The sequence below is a fragment of the Thunnus maccoyii genome, chromosome 1 (genome assembly GCF_910596095.1).
Source record: "Thunnus maccoyii chromosome 1, fThuMac1.1, whole genome shotgun sequence".
Lineage (NCBI taxonomy): Eukaryota > Metazoa > Chordata > Actinopteri > Scombriformes > Scombridae > Thunnus > Thunnus maccoyii.
The window spans coordinates 1,785,853-1,804,819 of record NC_056533.1 but is presented as its reverse complement, the minus strand read 5'-3'; the positions used below and the strand labels follow the sequence as shown (position 1 = coordinate 1,804,819).

General features: G+C 37.7%; 1 protein-coding gene across 1 annotated transcript in view; it reads right to left on the bottom strand.

Moving 5' to 3' along the window:
• LOC121896253 (mucin-2-like) overlaps positions 1-11,819 on the bottom strand; it is a 58,173-nt gene extending 46,354 nt beyond the window's left edge. Inside the window, exons 1-9 of the mRNA XM_042410026.1 lie at positions 11,744-11,819; positions 10,791-11,049; positions 7,604-7,718; positions 5,893-5,977; positions 4,551-4,657; positions 3,784-3,994; positions 3,500-3,625; positions 3,264-3,381; positions 1,793-1,931 (exon numbers count right to left, since the gene is read on the bottom strand). Of these exons, the coding sequence (XP_042265960.1) occupies positions 1,793-1,931; positions 3,264-3,381; positions 3,500-3,625; positions 3,784-3,994; positions 4,551-4,657; positions 5,893-5,977; positions 7,604-7,718; positions 10,791-11,049; positions 11,744-11,819 (1,236 nt within the window). The remainder of the gene's footprint in view (positions 1-1,792; positions 1,932-3,263; positions 3,382-3,499; positions 3,626-3,783; positions 3,995-4,550; positions 4,658-5,892; positions 5,978-7,603; positions 7,719-10,790; positions 11,050-11,743) is intronic.
• Between the last annotated feature and the right edge of the window lie 7,148 nt (positions 11,820-18,967).

Sequence of the window (18,967 nt, the reverse complement as noted above, 5' to 3'; positions counted from 1 at the left end):
CTCTCAGGAATCCATCTTATCTTCACAATAAGAACATTTTCAGAGTACTATAGGCCTAAAGCACATATACGCATATGCATACACACCATAGTTAAACATGATTATAATGTACTCAATCACACTCACACACTCAGTTAGGCTTAATAAAATACATAAAATGCAGTATGTGCACATACACACTTCATTTACACCAACACATCTGCATATATCTAAATTGATGCACACATTCTGACAGTGCAATAATACAAGTACTGTATGTTGACAGCCACAATAAGAACTTACAGTCTACAACACATCAGCTTCCAGTCATATTGTAAACACATTATTGTATTGAGTTCCATTGTTTAATAGTCTTGTAAATAAAGGTCCACTTGCCCATTTCTATTTTCATCCTTGGTAATACGTAATGATTTTTATCTATATTCCCTTTATCGACTTTGTGTTTATGTCGTACCAATAGTAGCTTCTCCTGAGTGCTTATTGGTCTTTTGAACTTTTTAATTTTTCCAAATAGTGCAACTGAATGTTGTCTCACGTGTGTTTCTACTGTGGGCCTGTGAGCATCATGTAGTGCAAGTATTCTATTTCAAACCCATGTCATAGGATCAACCTTGCTGTCTTGTTCAGTGCAAACTGCAATCTCTCTGAGCTGTACAGCAGTAACTGATATGGCTATATATTAGATTGTGAGATATAACTTCACAAATATCTTTAATTAAGAAGCTTGCAAATCCTCCAACCATCCCTGCTTTCATCACCTTTTTGAAAGGTCAGCAATATGAGCTGTCCACGTCAGATTGTTTTGTATTTTGATTTCCAATAATTTGGCTTCGGTGACCTCTTCAATTTGAACATTTCTACGTATTAAATACAATGGCTTCATTTGTCGCTTTCTTCTTGTTGTGCACATTGTCATACTTTTAGTTTTGTTTACACCAATTGGTTCTTTTCTACCCATTTGATAATCACTGTAATTAGTTAGATATTCCTGTATGCTATTGCTTAGACTGTTGTGTCATTTGCAAACATACATGCATTTGAATGAGCTAAAGCTAAAGAAAATGATTTGTATAAAACAACAGTCCATTCTGTTAGGGTATGGACTGTTAGGATTAGGGTGATCATTCATATTAGACCTCAAGTCTTTGTTTCAAAATGATCAGCAAAGATTAGTGATGTCCACTGGTTTAGTTTTAATTCCTTTGTTAATTCCTTACTGTATTCTAGATTTGTTCTGAGTTATTTTCACATCCCTTAAATGCTGTTTTTGTGACTGCCAATTTAACTTTACCACAAAATGTCTACATTTCCTATATAGCATAACATCAGAATCCAGTTTGGGCCTGGCTGCAGCAGCTTTTGCTTCCTTGAGTTCTTGGTCAATCAAAGGAGATGGTCCAGCTTTGATTATACTTTTCCTTTTTGGAGTTTGATAATCTACAACGTCAATAAAAAATTTAGTAAAACAAGCGAGAGCAACATCGATCGATCAACATCGATACACAAGGTTTCATGGAAAAGCGGCCAAATTTCTCTGATAATCTTGTAGTTTGAATTGTTTAAGACTTTGTTTTACAGTCACTCTAGGAGGCCTCTTTGGCCATATTTTCAGGTGTTGCAGTCAGTCTAATATGCCCCTCTACTCCAAATATGTTTATCCTGTGGTTGTAGTCCATGGGAAGTAACCCATACTCATGAATGTGCAGTTTGTCTTTGCCCATGCAGGTTGCATGTAACATGTATTTGTATGTGGTGATTTACTAGCAGTGTTGCAGATGATGATGTGTACTACCTTAGCCAGAACATAGGAGCAGTCCCCATGGAAGGTGTAGACTTTCCCATCGAAGGTGTTGACGTGGGCTCCTCCCTCCACAGAACAGGTTCCCGGACAGTTCTCCTCCGTACACCTCCACTGGCCACTCTCACACACACTGTGGGCATACACACACACACACACAGTGTTTGAAGCTGATTACTGGCATTTTTACAATCATTACTATCATTCTTTGAATGCATTTTAACACTGAGCAGTGGGTAGCATGGGGACACACACATGGGGAATTAAGGGACTTATGTTACAGGAAATACCGCAGTATGCATGGACCTTCATAAGCCTGCCCCCGACAGCTACTTAAAAAAGCAACCCCACAAAGTCCCCAGGAAGGACCCACCTCCCTCCCTGTTCCACCCTGAACACACATGAACATTAGGGAAAAAGCTGGTGGCTAAAATGGGACAGCTAAAGACGAGTAAAGCTCCTCAGGCAAAATCTATAATTTGGGAGTGTTTGTTATTTGCCTTTATTAGCAGTGGGGGCAAGCTGAAGGAACTGAAGACTGGATAAACCTGGATGAATTCCAGCCATAACAAAGATTATTCTAACACTGTGGATTCAAGGTGAATGCATTTAACTGCAGTTTACTAATTGGTTTGGAGAACAAACAGAACAAACAAAAAGAAACAAACAAAAAATTTCTGTGAGGGCCAGGGACAAGCACTGAACATGATGTTATAAAGGTATTAAAGTGAACAGAGAGGAAATGTGGGGATTTCGGTGGTAAACAAAATGAGTTTTTTTTTTCTTTTTTTTTTCATTTACCTTTAAACATGCAATAACTGGTTTTATTGGCCACTTGGGGGCGGTAGAAACAAGTAGTGAACACAACACTGACATATCATCAGCTTTTAAGTTGATATGTTGAACTTGTTAGCAAACAGTTGCAATTTCCACATCCAGCAGTGAAGGAGCAACATTCATTCATTTGGAGTCATGTTTGTGTCCACCTGGTGAATGTGAGTCCAATATTCACTCTCTTTTAGTTCTGTTTTTGCTCTCTACCAACTCCTGAGGAAAACATCTGGCTCTTTAGCTGCTAAATACTCCACTATGTTCACCAGCTAGTCTAGAGCTAACTGTGTCTGTTTGCCGTTTGGTGCTGAGCAGGTAGTGTACAGTGGCTTTTTAGAGCTTTTCCTCTGAAAACAGCTGCCTGCTATTAGAGCTAGAAAGCTCCATAAAGCCAAGGGGAGCTGCAGAGTCACTGATAATTCTCTGTAGGTTCATCACTACGAGCCGTGCCTCTCACATTATACATCATCATTTCATACATTGTTGTTGTAGAAAATATTGATTGTAGCCACTTAAAGTAAAGACTCACTTTACTTCTATAAGAGGTTTTGAATTGTGACTTATTACTGACTGGAATATACTCTAAATGCGACTAGATGCATTTTATACAAACAAACGAAAAAGTGGATCTTACCAGGATCTACAGTTGTAAGAGTAAGACTCTCCTGACTTGTAGACTTTGTCGTTGTGCAGACACGGACACTGATCCACTGCAACACAGCCAGTGTTACTGATGTCATCAAAGACCATTCCTGAGGAGCAGAGGAGAGATAATAATGACTACTATTATGTTTTATGTCTGTGAATGGGACAGAAATGAGATTGCATACATTGGCATACAGCATATTTAGTGTAAAATGTGTGTGATACCGGCAGGGCAGCTGCAGCTATCATGGCAGTGACTGTCACATGTCTGGCTGGCCTGAGGATTGGAGCAGCTGTCAGTACAAGAGCTGGTACACTCCAAAAACTGCATGTTGTTTGGACATCTCTTGTCTGTGGAGACAAACACTTTAATGTTATACTCGTGACAAACAAACAATTCTGCTAAACATGTAATCTGTCTGCAAATAGTGATTGCAAATTGTTTTCAATGAAATGGGCCCCAGAACATTCAAATAAGTTTAGTCATCTTTAGGTGTTAGCACCCTTACGGCAAAAAGTAGTATTCCTCCATTGTTGGGGCTTGCCGCCTGCATGGACACACTCTCTGGAGAACTCTGAGATGGTTTTGCAGAGGACAGAGTCAGTGCTGTCCTTAGAGTTGCACATATCAGCCATGCATGCTTTACTGAAGGATTCCATATCCAGAAGGTTTTGGCATTCGCTGAATGGAGCACTAGAGAAGATCTGCTCACAGAATTCCTGAAAAACAAAAACAAAAACAAAAAAAAAAGACAAAAAAAACCAAAAACAACAATAGACACACACACACACACACACACACACACACACACACACACACATACATAAATCTATTGAAATGGATAATACTGGAGTCTTAAACTTGCCACATGTTATCCTGTGAGTAGTCAAATGATGATATTGTCCATTTAACAAATATGTACATAACAGCTTGTTTATTTTTCTATAACACTTGTATTATATCAATAAAAACATCAATGCACAACAAATTACTTGTCAGTGTAAATTATATTGGTCATAATGTGAAATGGAACAATGGTTTGTATAGCAGGAAAAATAATCAAAATGCAGAAAGCACACAACTTTTAACAACCAAATTTCAAGTCTTTCCTATTGAATGGTCCATTCTAGGTGGAGTATTGCTCTAAGTTGAGGATACTCTAGTGCTCTTTTCAATGTTGGCACAGATAATAGGGCATCTTCATCCTTGTAACGTTGATTTCATGATCTGTAGAATGTAAATATGTTTGGAGTATGATAAAGACTGAAGAGTTACCTTATTTCCACAGCTCAGGACCGGGTTGAGCTCAGGCTCCTCACAACTCTCTGTTGGCCCGTTTACCTTATAGGTCTCAGCATAATCTGCCACAGACAGTGGAACTCCTACAGTATAGGACAGACAATCACACAACATTGGTAAGTAAAGAAAGAAGTAAAGAAAGTAAACACCAGTAAGCAAGTTAAAACTTGCAGATGTTTGTGCCCCCCCAACCCCCTTCCCCTTTGGGTAAAAGTCATCCTTGCTAGTCACTAGCTCCATACATGGACTTTAGCCTAGTTTAGGTTTTCTGCCCTGAAACTCTCAGACAGTTTTTCTCTCAGACACAAATCTAAGGGTTAGTCATGGCAACAGTAAACACCACGATCTTATAGTTTTTGAAAAAATGTCACGGTTGGAATCATGACACGCGTGGTTGGAAACGGAGGGCAGACGGTGGTCTCCTGCAGCAAGGTCCACAATCCATCTATCCATCTACCCAACCCACCTCCTCCTAACAAGACAAAATCATCTTATCAATTTACCTTATATTGATGTCATCTGAACCACGTCACTTTCTCAGGTCATAATTACCATGGCCGCTAGATGGCGTAAGTGTAACTGTAGGTCATTTTTACTGGTCTGAATTTTAGACCTATACTGTCGTTTTTCTTGTTAGGATGGGCAGTAAATACTATGTTGAATAGAGATTATATGTGTATTCATAGTGTAACAGTGATTTCAGGGTAGACATATCTGAATCTCAAAGATCAAAATGCTTCTTAGTCACTTTCCTATCACAAAATGACCATGAGGACATCAAAGTGAAGTAAAGCATCTCTTTGAGGAGGAAAGTAGTGAGGGAGGCCAATAAGGACACTCTGAAGAAACAGGCTTGGTAATCACCAGTTGCAGCTTTATGTCTGTTAAAAAACTCACATCACATTTTAACGGCATTGGCAATGACTTCCAAATGCACAAAACTCTGTGTAGATTCATGACTAAAACTGTGTGCTTTACTTTTGTCAGATTTATTAAGATATGCCTACATATGGTTCTCATTTATGAATCTCAGTCATTCTGGAACTAAGTGCAATTGCATTAGCCTCATTTCCACTCCAATAATTAGCCATAAATGGATGAAGACACGCCCTTAGTCAGAGTATTAGTCTCCAATAGCCAGACCAGCTGTCATTTTGGGTTGCTGCCATAAGACACTGCAGCCCTAATATTAAGGGAGTTTAGTAGCATCAGTAGCAGTGTGTGTGTATGTTCTGTTTTCTGGTTTCTTTTCAGTGAATGGAAACATGACTACAATCTACAGCATGTTATCTCTCCATAATACTGAAAAGGATCTTACCGTCATTCACCAAATCATTGGATATGCCGTCAAAGTTTCCACAGAGTCCACAGATCTGGTTCTGGTATTTGTTATCTATTTCAATCTGTGAACACATACAGTAGTCATTTGCGAAATCACAAGTTCGTAATTAATCATTTATGATTCAAAGCAAGTTTTTCAGATTTTCACTTCAGAGTTTTACAGCCTTGGGGTTGCTTGATAAATATATTTTTAAATAATTATTAAAAGTTTGAAATATATCATTCTTTCTATGCAGTCCATTTGGGGATTTGAGTAAGCCATAATCAAGTTCACATCACAACATGTCTGTACTCTTTCTGAGTTCATGGGAATTTTAAGATATAAACAAAGGCACATGAGCCAGAAAAAGGTTGGGAAACTGTTCTACATAATCTCACTATGCAGTATAATGGGTGCGAGCTCTGCTGATTCCATCCATCCCAGTATAATGAATTATATCAGTCTAATCAAGCAATCATTCAATCACATCCATCTTCATGAAGCAATGCATTCAGATGCATGTTTACTTAAAGCAGGTACAATTTCACTGTGGTTTTCAGGCCTGGCTTATTGCATATTGTTTGCTGATCTCTCCAGGGCTTATCCCACAAACTCACTCAGTGACTCACTGCTGCTGTGCAGTGAGCCTTGATCAGTCTTTTAGTCCAGTTTGTCTGCATGTCTGTTAGTCAGAGTGCTGAAGAGTTGAAGTTAAGCTAGGGGCCAAGGAGAAACGTTTTTGGTGGTAATAGTGACATTGTCATTTATAAAGCAGTTTATGCTTTCATTCAAAACTGTGATATATAGAAGCATTTTTTAAAAATCATGGATTCTTGTAAATTTGGCTTATTTGATATTAATTGCCAGATACAAAACCAAATTTAGATAACATGCACTACAGCAACATGAAACACTTAAATGTCCATAGCTCAGTAGTCATGGCTTTCATATTTCGTCTATTTCATCCATCAGTCCTAATTTATTAATTGATTTAATTACACATAGTAAAAAGGAATGTTTGGATATATTGCACCAGGCCCTGAGGAGTCAAAACCTCCACTACAAAGGGAGCAGCTCAAGTGTTGTGTAGGTATCAGTGGAAATTTGTTTGCGTTTGGTTGGAATTTTAAATTAAAAATGTCTGAAAGCGTGGACTGCTGCTCACCGGTAATTTTATTGCCTACTCAGTTGGTTTGTGATCAGCTGTGACTGCAGTTACTAGCAAGATGAGCTGAAAGGATAAAGCTACACTGACTATTTTGATCGGACTTATCAAATATGCCACCAAAATGCAACATGGTGGCTCTTGTATATGATTTTAATGGCTTTTGGACAATGATGGAGCTCTGTGGCAAAGAGGAAAAAGCTCTATCAGACTGCAGCGACACAAACAATACTTATAAGAAACATCATTTCATTGTTGGTTTTGGTCTTTTCATGGGATTAAGATAACATTAGCCTTATTTTTTTTAAACTATTAACATGGCTTAAGACGTTTTTTCTTGTACTCATACACACACATATACATATGCATATATAACAAGCATGTGCAAGAAAAGGCTTCTGCAGTTACATAGAGTTAGATCTTGTTGAGTTGTGTACACGCTCACAATGTGTAACTTTGTTGGTTTGTTTAATACCCCATGACTACAACTACACCTGACCACAAACGTGAGGACAGACATCCGTGTGAGTGTGTGCTTCATACATCCAGGGAGTCTTCCAGGTTCCAGACAACTCTGATTCCCAGTGAAGCTTCAACAGTGATACTAGATGTGGTCTTCTTGACAGTCACCCCGAATGAGACCAGTGGCAGAGACACCCTGCAGAATCACAGAGACTTAAAATGAGACGGAAAGCAGCAGCTGACACAGGAGGTCATCTTCCAGTGAGAGACAAAGTAATAACATGCAGAGGCTCTTCTGTGAATGGGAATCAAAAATTGTCAAATGACACAAAGTCACAGAAAGTCAAAGGTTTGTTGGAGAGGAATTTAGCTCTGCCTGGAAAGTGGGAAGAGAGCAGCTGAGGGAAGTGGCTAAACACTACAATGAGTTGATTGGACAGTGGATCGTATTGTTTCCAGCCTAAAATCTAAAATCTAGATAACTTTGTCTTATTACTGTTTGCTGTTGCATGTATTATACCATTATCAGAGCCTTGCTCTGGAAATGGCTGCTTTAAAGGTGTTAATAATAGCAGCTATCAGTAAATGTAAACTCAAAACAGTGAGCTAAAAGAGGTTAGAAAGTTCAACAGAACTACAGAAGTGAGTGTTTATGATCTTAGCACTATGAGGGACCCTCCATTAAATCACACCGGGTCATATGATTCAATTTTAACACAATACACAAACAAACAATAAACAAACAAACTGCAAATGAGAGGTTCTAAGCAGCTTGCTTATAGCCTTTGCTGGTTCTGAAAACTTCTCTCCAAAGCATGACTGTGTTTTCCTACCATGTAGGAGGCCTTTGTTTGCACTTCACTTTACCACAGTGTGAAAATCAACTTGCAGCCTGAATTTGTTTGAGCAGCTTATCTGCCACCATGTCTGTTTTGATGCTGCCACTGGGAGGCACAGTAATTGTACATTTTCAAATCCCATTAATGATTTGAAAAAATGCAGACATCCCAGTGGTATTTAGAGATCCAACTCTTGATGTGAAGAAACATAGTGACAAGAAGAGTCAGTCATATACTGAAATGTAAAACTAACAGCTTAGTTGAGCCATTTAAGATAGGCAGATAGTCCTAAACCAAATAAGGTCGCTTCATAAATGAGCTGCTGTAAATACTTTGTAACACTGCATGTTATTTGTGTCCCACGTCATGCAGGTGAGGAAGTTGCAGTATCAGAGCTATAGTAGTATAGTACAGTAGAATCAATCCCCAACAAAATATGATACCACAATTTTAATGTGAACAATTAGAAAATACCTAGAATGCTCCATAAGGAGCAAGTACTCTATTTCCATGATCCTTTTTTCTTCACGGACGCCAATAGCCCTATCATCACTTCATCAACACCGATCTGTTATGTTCCAAATGTGATATTTAACATTTGTACTTTTTTTTTCATGAAGACACACTGATCCTGGAATTGTTGATATTTAGGATAAGGCTGGGCGATTTCACCTGAAACCAACATCACAACTGACACATTTACATTGAATACAATTGCAAACAAGACTCTCCATCCTCACAGTTGAGCTCTAATTATTTGTACTGAAAAATAAACAGAAAATAATGGATTATTACTGAATGATATTTCATTATGAATAATATACTCAGTAGTCTAGGCATGTGTTTTCTCAAACAGGAAAATTACTTCAGGATCAGTCTCCATTAATTTTAGCTTTTTATTTAGATTTACTTGGTTTTCATGCACTCTCATGCAGCCAACTTAGGTCGGTGGAAAACTGAGGCATGTTCTGTGCAACAGTTTTGTCTGTTCTCATAAGTTTGTTTTGCTTGTTTGTATAACTCAGTCTTGTTTGTTTTGGGTTAGGGATCTCTCTGTCTGTATGTATGTCTATCAATTAGCTGTACTACTGCACAGTCTTTTGTGATCCCTTGCCAACTGCAGAGGAACCCCCCTGGGGTACAAGAACTTAGTTGGGAATCACTGATCTCTGATCTAACTTTCATATGATCTAACCTTGACCTTAAGCAATAATCACTAAGTAAAAAACAGCAACACAAGACTGACAAAATATGGAAAATGTTCATTGGAATGGATTATGTTTAACAAAGCTTGTATGTGTGGGATTTGAAAACTATTTGGTGACTTCCATTGGCCCTATTAAAAATGTAACTGGTGCTTTTCCATTGGGATTGTCAATTTTTTCTATGAATAAAAACTATAATTATTTGAATGATGCTGTAATCACAGAGTAAAAATTTCTACATATAGTGGTAGTAAGTAAGTAAATCATCACATCTTGTTATATTCTTGTTAAAGGAACTGAAACACTGTCTGCTTGGAAAAAGATTCAAGAATCTAAAATGCTATGGAAGACCTTTGAAAATGTTTGGCACTAGAATAGATAATTTGTAATAACTGGGCTAAAATGCAACAAGTTCTCCAAATTAAAAGACCACATAGGTTCTTCATACCATGCACTCCAGAACGACCCATAGGAGCACTTTCTAATATGCCACCTCTATCAGCAGTAATTGGGAGGACAACATCTTTTGCCTGTGCTTTCCAAAATCTTTCCAAATAACTGTCAAAAAATAATGATGTTTTATGGTGTGACAATGCTGTGGTTAAGGTCTGGTTAGGTTTAAACACAAAAACCTCTTGGTTAGGGGTAGGGAAATATCATGGTTTGGGTTAAAATGATCACTTGAAACATGGTGTGGGTTAAAGTTACTACTTCCTTTTAAAGTTAGGCAACCTTCGTCTTCATAGCAACAGTGAATCTCACGACAATCATAGTTACCGTAAAAAAACTGTCTGTGTCACTTCTCCAGGTCACAATTACTATGGACAAATAACTCAAGGTCCACTTACTTCCTTTTTTTGAAGCTTTCAGTAGTACTCACACTCTTCCCCAGGGAATGGAGTTTATGGATAAATATAGGAGATAGAGGTCTAGAGAGCTGTCACCTTTAATACTGAGCACTATCTGCTGAGGTAGGTTAAGCGTGATTGAAAGTTTCAGAAAAAGCTATTCAGTAGATCTTAAGTTTATTATTATTATTTTTGTAAAACTACTGCTTTTAAGGTAGAGAACAAACTTTGCAGTACTACATCACTGAATGTAAATATTTGAGAAGAACACATTTCCCAACATCTAAAACAGTGTCTCAGAATGTACCACAGAACATATCAAGTATATCGTGCATCTCAGGGGTAGATGTAGTTTACAAGTCTGGACTGAACTTACGTCTTGTCATTGAAAATCACGGAGCCGCTGGAGAGTTCCACCACAGAACCGTCCAGCTTGATGATGATTTTGCTGATAGTGGGGATGTTGTTGACTATTTTGCGCCTCATTTGGATGTTGAAATTCTCATAGCTGCCTTTACACTGTGAGGCCAGGACATGGTTACAAGTGGAGGCCAGCTGGAAGAACTCTCCATCAAAGGTCTTCCAGTGATAGTGTCCCCAAGTTGTGCACACTCGGCCGATGTGAGATGCATTAGCTACAACAACATTAATATATTAAAACAGATTTTTGAATTGATGAGAAGATTTGAGCAAAAATCTATTATGGGCATTTGCAGAATTACCTGAATTCAGGTTCAGTGTGTTTACAGAAGGAATGAAGGTTGCTGTATTAAAGAGAAGAAATAATCATTAAACACACATACATACATACATACATACATACACACACACACACACACACGCACACTATATGATGCTTACACGGAATGAAATAATCTAACCCATGGTGCTATAGACTGTTCAATCAAATGGAACTATTGTGGATATCTTAAATACACATTTTCTGAAATCTTATACAAAATCAGTATCTTTGGAAAGGCCTTCTGTAGGTTTAAACAATGCTTGGCAGCATGATACACGTCTGTGTGTACTGTAATAGTAAAGTTTAGTTTAGAAGTCAAAGTAGGTAAATTAGATAGTTTCTTGTATTATTTTACAGACAAATACAAAGGAAATGTAGAAGACATCAGATAAGATATATATATATATATATATACATATATATATATATCTTGCATTTAAGCATGTTTTCTTTCCTTAACCATACACCAAAATTAACTTCTGTTACAAGAACAACATCTAGTCAGCCTCTCTATGACCTCTTCCATACATCTGATAGTGTATCCAGTGAGTGTGAAGCTGTAAGTGGTAGTTCAAGTCATCACTCACCAGGCTGAGAGAGTGAGCCGACCAGCAGCGTCTGGTAGATGAGCCATAACGTGAATTGGAGTCCTGTAGTCCCCATGTTGATCCTGAGGACTGACCTACTATGAGAGCACACACCTGGGAGACGAAGGCCTTTATAACCTGACAGTCAAGGTGGAGCTACATCAGTTCCTTCAGGCAACAGAGAGAGAGAGAGAGAGAGAGAGAGAGAGAGAGAGAGAGAGAGAGAGTGAAGCAGCTCCACAACTCATCACTCCTTTGCTCACATATGTTCAGGGTGGTTGGCCTGTGACATTTACATGTTACATGAGGTTACTTTTTGTTTGCTCAGTAAACATGTCATCACCTCCATCAGCGCACTGAGCACCTTATTCACCCCGCAGGCCTAATGAACCAGAGCTGACAGGAGATGGAGATGATGGAGGTTTTTTTTGTAGTCACTCAGAGACAGTTTCAGTTCAATGTAGACAATGTCAATGCTGATTTGAGTGTTGAGTATTTCAATATTTGACCAAAACCACCATCCATCTCTAACCTTAACCAAGTGTTTTAGTAAAACAAACCACACCTAGGATGCTGGGGAACACATTACATCTGATGATCCACCCCACCTTCCCAGTCCAGTCAACACTGTGTCCTACAAATTACGTTGAACAACTAAACAACGAAACTGTTTTCCCAGTTATTTGCATTGACAAATGTAATCGCTGCCTGGATTATGTTCCCAGGTAACTTTTTTTAATGAATGAAGTGTTATATCTATATATTGCTCTGAAGTCAGATGGCAGAGGTCAGGGTGGATGGAGAATTCACAAGATGCAGGACTCTGACAGCAGAGACCCAGGTTCACATCCTGAGTCCTGTGTGCATTCAGGTTTACACAACAAAAGCAAGTTCAGGTTAGTGAAAGTTAGTGTGGCTTAAATATTAATAAACAAGTTGAGCTTCAAGTCACTGCAGACTTTTTTCTGTATTAAACCAAGACCACAATCTTTCCCTAACCTTAACCAAGTGCTGCCAGTGTCTAAGCACAACCATGAAAGGTTTAATATTGCTGTAGTTTCTATGAGCAGATACTGTACTACAAGATCAGATATTTTGGTGAGGAAAAAAGAACTAGGTATGTTTTCTCTGAACATTTCACTCATACATTCAGTGTTGACATTTTTTATAACTTGCCAAATACGTTAATTAACACTTTGTTATTATGTTAGCAGCATTACGTTTCTAGAAAATTGTATTTACTGTTGCAATTTAGTTATGAATATAATTTCAAGGAGACCTAAAAATTACTTTTATATTGGACACTAATGTACCCACTGTACATTAGCACACCTCCACCATCATTAAAACTCCTAAAAAGGATATATCTTTTGGAAGAATGCCGTTCATCCTACCAGTGGAGTCCTTCACACACAGAGAATGTATGACAAGAAGCAATGAAGCTGGTCGATATTTGGAGGCATTTGAAAATGAGAGATTATTAAATATTATTACCCCTGGAGGCATGATTGTATGTTAGGTGTTTAATTCCTAAAACATGAACTGCAAAACTGTTTCTCTCATCACTCACCTAACATGACCTGACAAAATTGAGTGGAGGTCCAAAAATATTCCCAAACTTTACTGCACAGTTGCCATCATGCTTCAATTAGAATGCCAATATCAAACACTGCTGTCATCAGTGTCTTGAGGCCACTTGTTACTATTGAATCTTGAATAAACCTTGTCTTAATTATTATATTTGCAAAATGTGATGAATATACCACAATAAAAAATCCAAAATGAATAGATATTATATTGCACCAATAATCTACACTACAAGTATTATTAGAGAAAAAAATAAATGAACAGGGAAAAGAGAGATGGAAGAAAAGAAAGAAAATCAATAAATACTAAATGGATGTTTTAGCACTTTTAATTGCTATGATATGTTTAACGTCACATTTACTTGAACTATGAGCTGGGATTTGAACCACTCTAGAGTTGAAGTCACTTATATACAGCTCAGTATGTATGGAGCTATATATATATTTATATAAAAATGAAAAAGTCTCAACAATTCTGAATATGTGACAGGTACATCAGAGGAAAGCACAACTTCAATAAAAATGAGAAAACTCCTGTGCAATGTCTTGCTTACTACTGGAATATTTATACGTCTATACATTCATTTAACAGTAAACTTGTATGCTTGTCTTTGAATATACCACAGAATTTGAGACAGTATGCAGCTGGAAGACAGGGTGAAGTCTTGATATATTTTCTTCAGTGATATTTATGCTTAATGCTTATAATGCTTTTATTCTGTTAATGACGTTTCCTTTGAGGAGTTTGTGAAGCTCTGGAAATAAATCAATTTGTTACAGAAGTAAGAAAAAGACACCCTCTTACCCCTCCCCTCAATGGGAAGAAAATGAACTGCTTGCTGCAATTTATCTTGTGAGCTAAATACTTTTAAGTGATAGTGAGTAGTAACATTGTATTAGGGATGTGTTGTGCTGTACATCTTATATGATTTATTTCCACCAATGAGGAGATTATGTTTTTTGTCCTGTTTGTTTGATTACTCAAAAACTGCTGAACAGATTTCAGTGAACGTATGGCCATGTGCCCAAGTTGTTCTTGGTCATGAGCAAAGGAAAAACTGGCCTCTTGCTCCATTCTATAAACCACTTTACATTTGTACTCATAGCACCTGATCAGGGAGATGTAAAAGCCAAATTATTTCTTCCCTGATTTCCCGTGACATTTTCGATAATTTATGCCTGTACAGGCTATACTTCCACACTCTCGAACAAATTTCATGGCTGTGTGAGGGTGATTCCTATTCAATGAATATCTAATCAGTAATTCAGTGTGTACGACGTCTCAGTGTTTAGCAGTCCGCACCCATCACTTAGTCAGCTATAGAAATTGAACACAAAATGGCACATTGTTCAGATGTAAACATGGCGTATGTTGCTCTAAGGAGGAGAAGGATTGTGAGGCTTGTGTTGATGTCAGAGTCTTACGTAAATAAGTCACAGTGACTCAGGTCCCTCAGTCCAGGATATACATCCTGTGATGCATCTTTTATAAAAAGTCTACCAACTAGAATGTTTGTGTTGTGTCAATAAAGACTTATGTTCTGCCAAATTCCATTAAAGAGGTACTGCACACTTAAACATGTTTTTTTTTAGCTGTAAACTAAATTATATGACTGTGTTGTAATGAAACACAACAATGCTGGTGTTAATATTGACATTGACACCAAATTTATAAAAATCAGCACTTCATTGATTGAAAATGGCTCAACCTGTCACCTGCTGTTTAAAATCATCCCTGAAAAGCCACGGTCAATGGTGACAGAGTCAACCATTTTGGAGTTCTCTATGTCATGAAATTTATATACATGGTAGAACAACACCCACCTCCCACAGCCCAGTGCTTTGCTGAATAACGTATTTATATTCAGGCACACCCCTACTGGATAACCTGCAATTTTCTGCTACTAAACTCAGACAAAAACTGAAGTTATTGTGCTTGGCCCTAAACACCTTAGAAACACATTATCTAATGATATAGCTACTCTAGATGGCATTACCCTGGCCTCCAGCACCTATGTAAGGAATCTGGATGATATCTTTGATCAGGATATATTCTTTAATTCCCACATAAAACAAATTTCAAGGACTAATGCAGAAAAAATAGTCCACACATTTTTTACTTCTAGGCTGGATTACTGCAATTCCTTATTATCAGGCTGCCCTAACAAGTCTCTAAAGACTCTCCTGCTGGTCCAGAATGCTGATGCACGTGTACTGACAAAAACTAGAAAAACAGATCATATTTCTCCCATTTTAGCTTTGCTGCATTGGCTTCCTGTAAAATCCAGAATAGAATTTAAAATCCTTCTCCTCACCTACAATGCCCTTAATGGTCAGGTACCATATCTTAAAGAGCTCATAGTACCCTATTATCCCACTAGAACACTGTGACAAGTGAAAAGTGCCCTGAGATAACTTTTGTTATGATTTGGCGCTATATAAATAAAAACTGAATTGAATTTAAATTAACATCATCCAGTACATTGATTGGGAAGTTCTCACTTTTTGAGTAATTTATTTTGTAACCCGATACTGCACTATATTCTTTGAGACACTGAAATAATGGGAAGATAATTAATTTGATGAGTTAGGAATAATAAGAGGCTGTCCACATAGGGAGATAGCTTGTGCTCATCTGTGCCAAATGTTATGCCAGTGATGGATGGGTTTGAACAGATAGCAATGGCTAGAGGTTCAATGGTAAGAGAAAATAATCCAGGTGAGCTCAGACATCCCTGCCTACATACCCTGGAGAGCGAGAAGGCATCCAACAAAACTCCATTAGTCAAAATCTGAACCTTAGGGGCATTTAAGAATATTTAAATACATTGAATAAACGTATCCCCAAAGTTCATAGCCCCAAGGGTCTACAGAAGGAAACTTGGTTCTATGCTGTCGAACATGTTTTTGTTTTAGTCATGCTCTTTATTCCTTTCAGGTTGGGATCCTTTTTTGTTTATCTTTGTACCGCCATTTTGTCTGTTAACGGGACCTTTTAGTAAGGATAAACATTGAAATTTTGATAAAAACTATCAAAAAATTCAAACATTTTATATACATTTTTCAAAGTGCAGTTTATTAGTAAGCACTATGTCCTGAAGTAATCCTAATTCAGAACAGGATTAGAATTGATTTATATTTTTAATATAAGTAAATAATGTTACTAGAACAGCAACAGTAATGTTTACAACAGTAAAGTCACTATATAAACTCAATAATATTTCATTGGACACAAATCTAAAATGTCAATAAAATGTTTTAAATGTTTACATCATTTCCAAATGTTTACATCTGTGGTAAAAAAACATGGAACTATTAACATTTTGAGAATTAGCTGCTTTGAGCAGTCTTGTCAAGAAAGCAAGAAGCAAGAGTGATGAAATCAAAGGAGAATTCTTTTGACCATGAGTGTGTAAAAGTTAATGACCTCGTTATGGTAAATTGGGATGCCTTAAGCTCTGAGTATCACTGATGCCAGGTGCTTGTTTAGTTGTGTCTACCACGCTAAACTAATTTGAGTGGTTTGACGGTCAACAGTCCAGACAACATGCATTACAGACTACCATCCCCCCCGGTTGCGGGACTATGCCGTGAGCTGGCGTTTCTTTCTCTTTTCTCTCTCTTGTTACTAACCCTGTTTACACACACATTAACACTTGCATCCCTTTGTACAGCTGGTGGGCAGATAACGTGGGACACAGCGGTGTTCTGCCCCTTGCCATCTTACCACCAGACATGTGTATTTGATAGCACACATGCTGAATTGGGTGATTGCAGCACTGACCTCCGGCCGGCGCCATCTTGCAACTAGAGACCTGTACTGAGTAGGCACAGCCATGTTAGCCATTGTCTCCAACTAAAACACTGCAGTCACATCCACCATTTTGATTTTTGCGTGATGTGTCTTCCTCCCATAGTCACATCCACCATCTTGACTCTTGTGCGATATCATCATCCCAGGTCACATCCACCATCTTCTCTCTCTCTCTCTATCTCACACACACACACACACACACACACACACACACACACACACACACACACACATGCATTCACCTACATGTGTTTAACCATGTACAGCTGTTGTTTGATGTATGTTTGCTTAGGTAGTGTTAGTCTCAGTACAGTAATTTGATAACTAAAGCATTTGTTAATTATTAATTATCAATTCTTGCTAGGTTAATAAATTCTGTCATATATTTAAAGAGAAGTCTTTTGTGGTTATTGTGTTCACTTGTTGTGATAAGAGGCTGGTTGAGAGAGTCAGAGCTTGGAATCAAACCTTCATTCACCCGTGGATGGTGGTATCCCTCGTTTATTAGCATTCCTATGTGAACTCCTTTTGTGAGACTACCTTACTGTTTGGTTATTGGTTCTGGTCTCCAGGTGGTGCCCTGTTGTTATTAATTTGTATTAACAATTTTATTGATTTTAATTATTAATAATCACCACAGAATTTTTTAGACATCTCTTTATTGTCATTTACAAAACAATAAAAGACAATAAGATGAATGAAACCATTAAATAAAAGACAATAAGATGAATGAAACCATTAAACAAACATAACCGAAATAATTATAATGCAGAGCATTGAAATTAGGAAATCCAGGAAATAATAATTAATACAAATTCCACAATTTATGAAGTTTGTTTTTGGTGAAATAGCTTATCTTTTCAAGAGCAAAGTGAAAAGTCATTCCTTTCAGCCACTGGGAAATTCTACAGATTGTCTTCCATGCACAGGCAATGCACTGTTTAGCTTCCAAAAAACAAACATTGAGCAGGAACCTTACACTGTTTGACGTTACAAAATCATCTGGGTAAATATTCAGAATACATAATTTAGGATTAAGAGGCACTGACTTAATTGACTTATATTGGAATAATTTGGAATAATTTGCAATTGCAATGAATAAAGTTTTAGCTCACTAGTCAGTGCAGTCATCTATGATCTGGGAGACTTGACTGCGAGACCTGGTGTGGGGACCTTCTTCATAAGATAGTTTTTTTCATAAACATTTATTTTAACATACCAATATCCTAAAATTAAATGTGTAATAAAAACAAAAACTGGATTTTTATGCCTATTTTCACTTTTATTCCAATACAAATACAAATATAAATAATTTTGCTGCCTCAACAAATATAGATACAAATACAAATACAAATACTGGGCTCTCTGCTTTCCCTAGTATGTGTCTACTGTGTGGGTTTGAACTAAGGAGCAAGCCTCTGACCATTCCTCCTCTGTTATTTTCTTTCAAATCTAGGGGGTGGACAGAATAACAACAATCATAACAATAACATAACAGTGGCAATAGCCAGGGAAGGACACCAACAGGACTGCGAAGGACCACGAAGGCTTGGCCTGCAACCCAGGGTTTCCTGCGAGATGAGAATGCACAAAAAACTCCAGGGAAGAAGCCAAGTTAGTAACATGCATTGATGGTACATGAATGCATACAGATGTAGAGGAGGAGAGGAGAGAGGAGCTGGGTGCATTATGTGAAGTTCCCCAGCAGTCTAGGCCCATATCAGCATAACTAAAGGCTGATCCAAGGCGAGCCTGGCCGGCCCTAACTATAAGCCTTATCAAAAAGGAAAGTTTTAAGCCTACTCTTAAACATAGAGAGAGAAA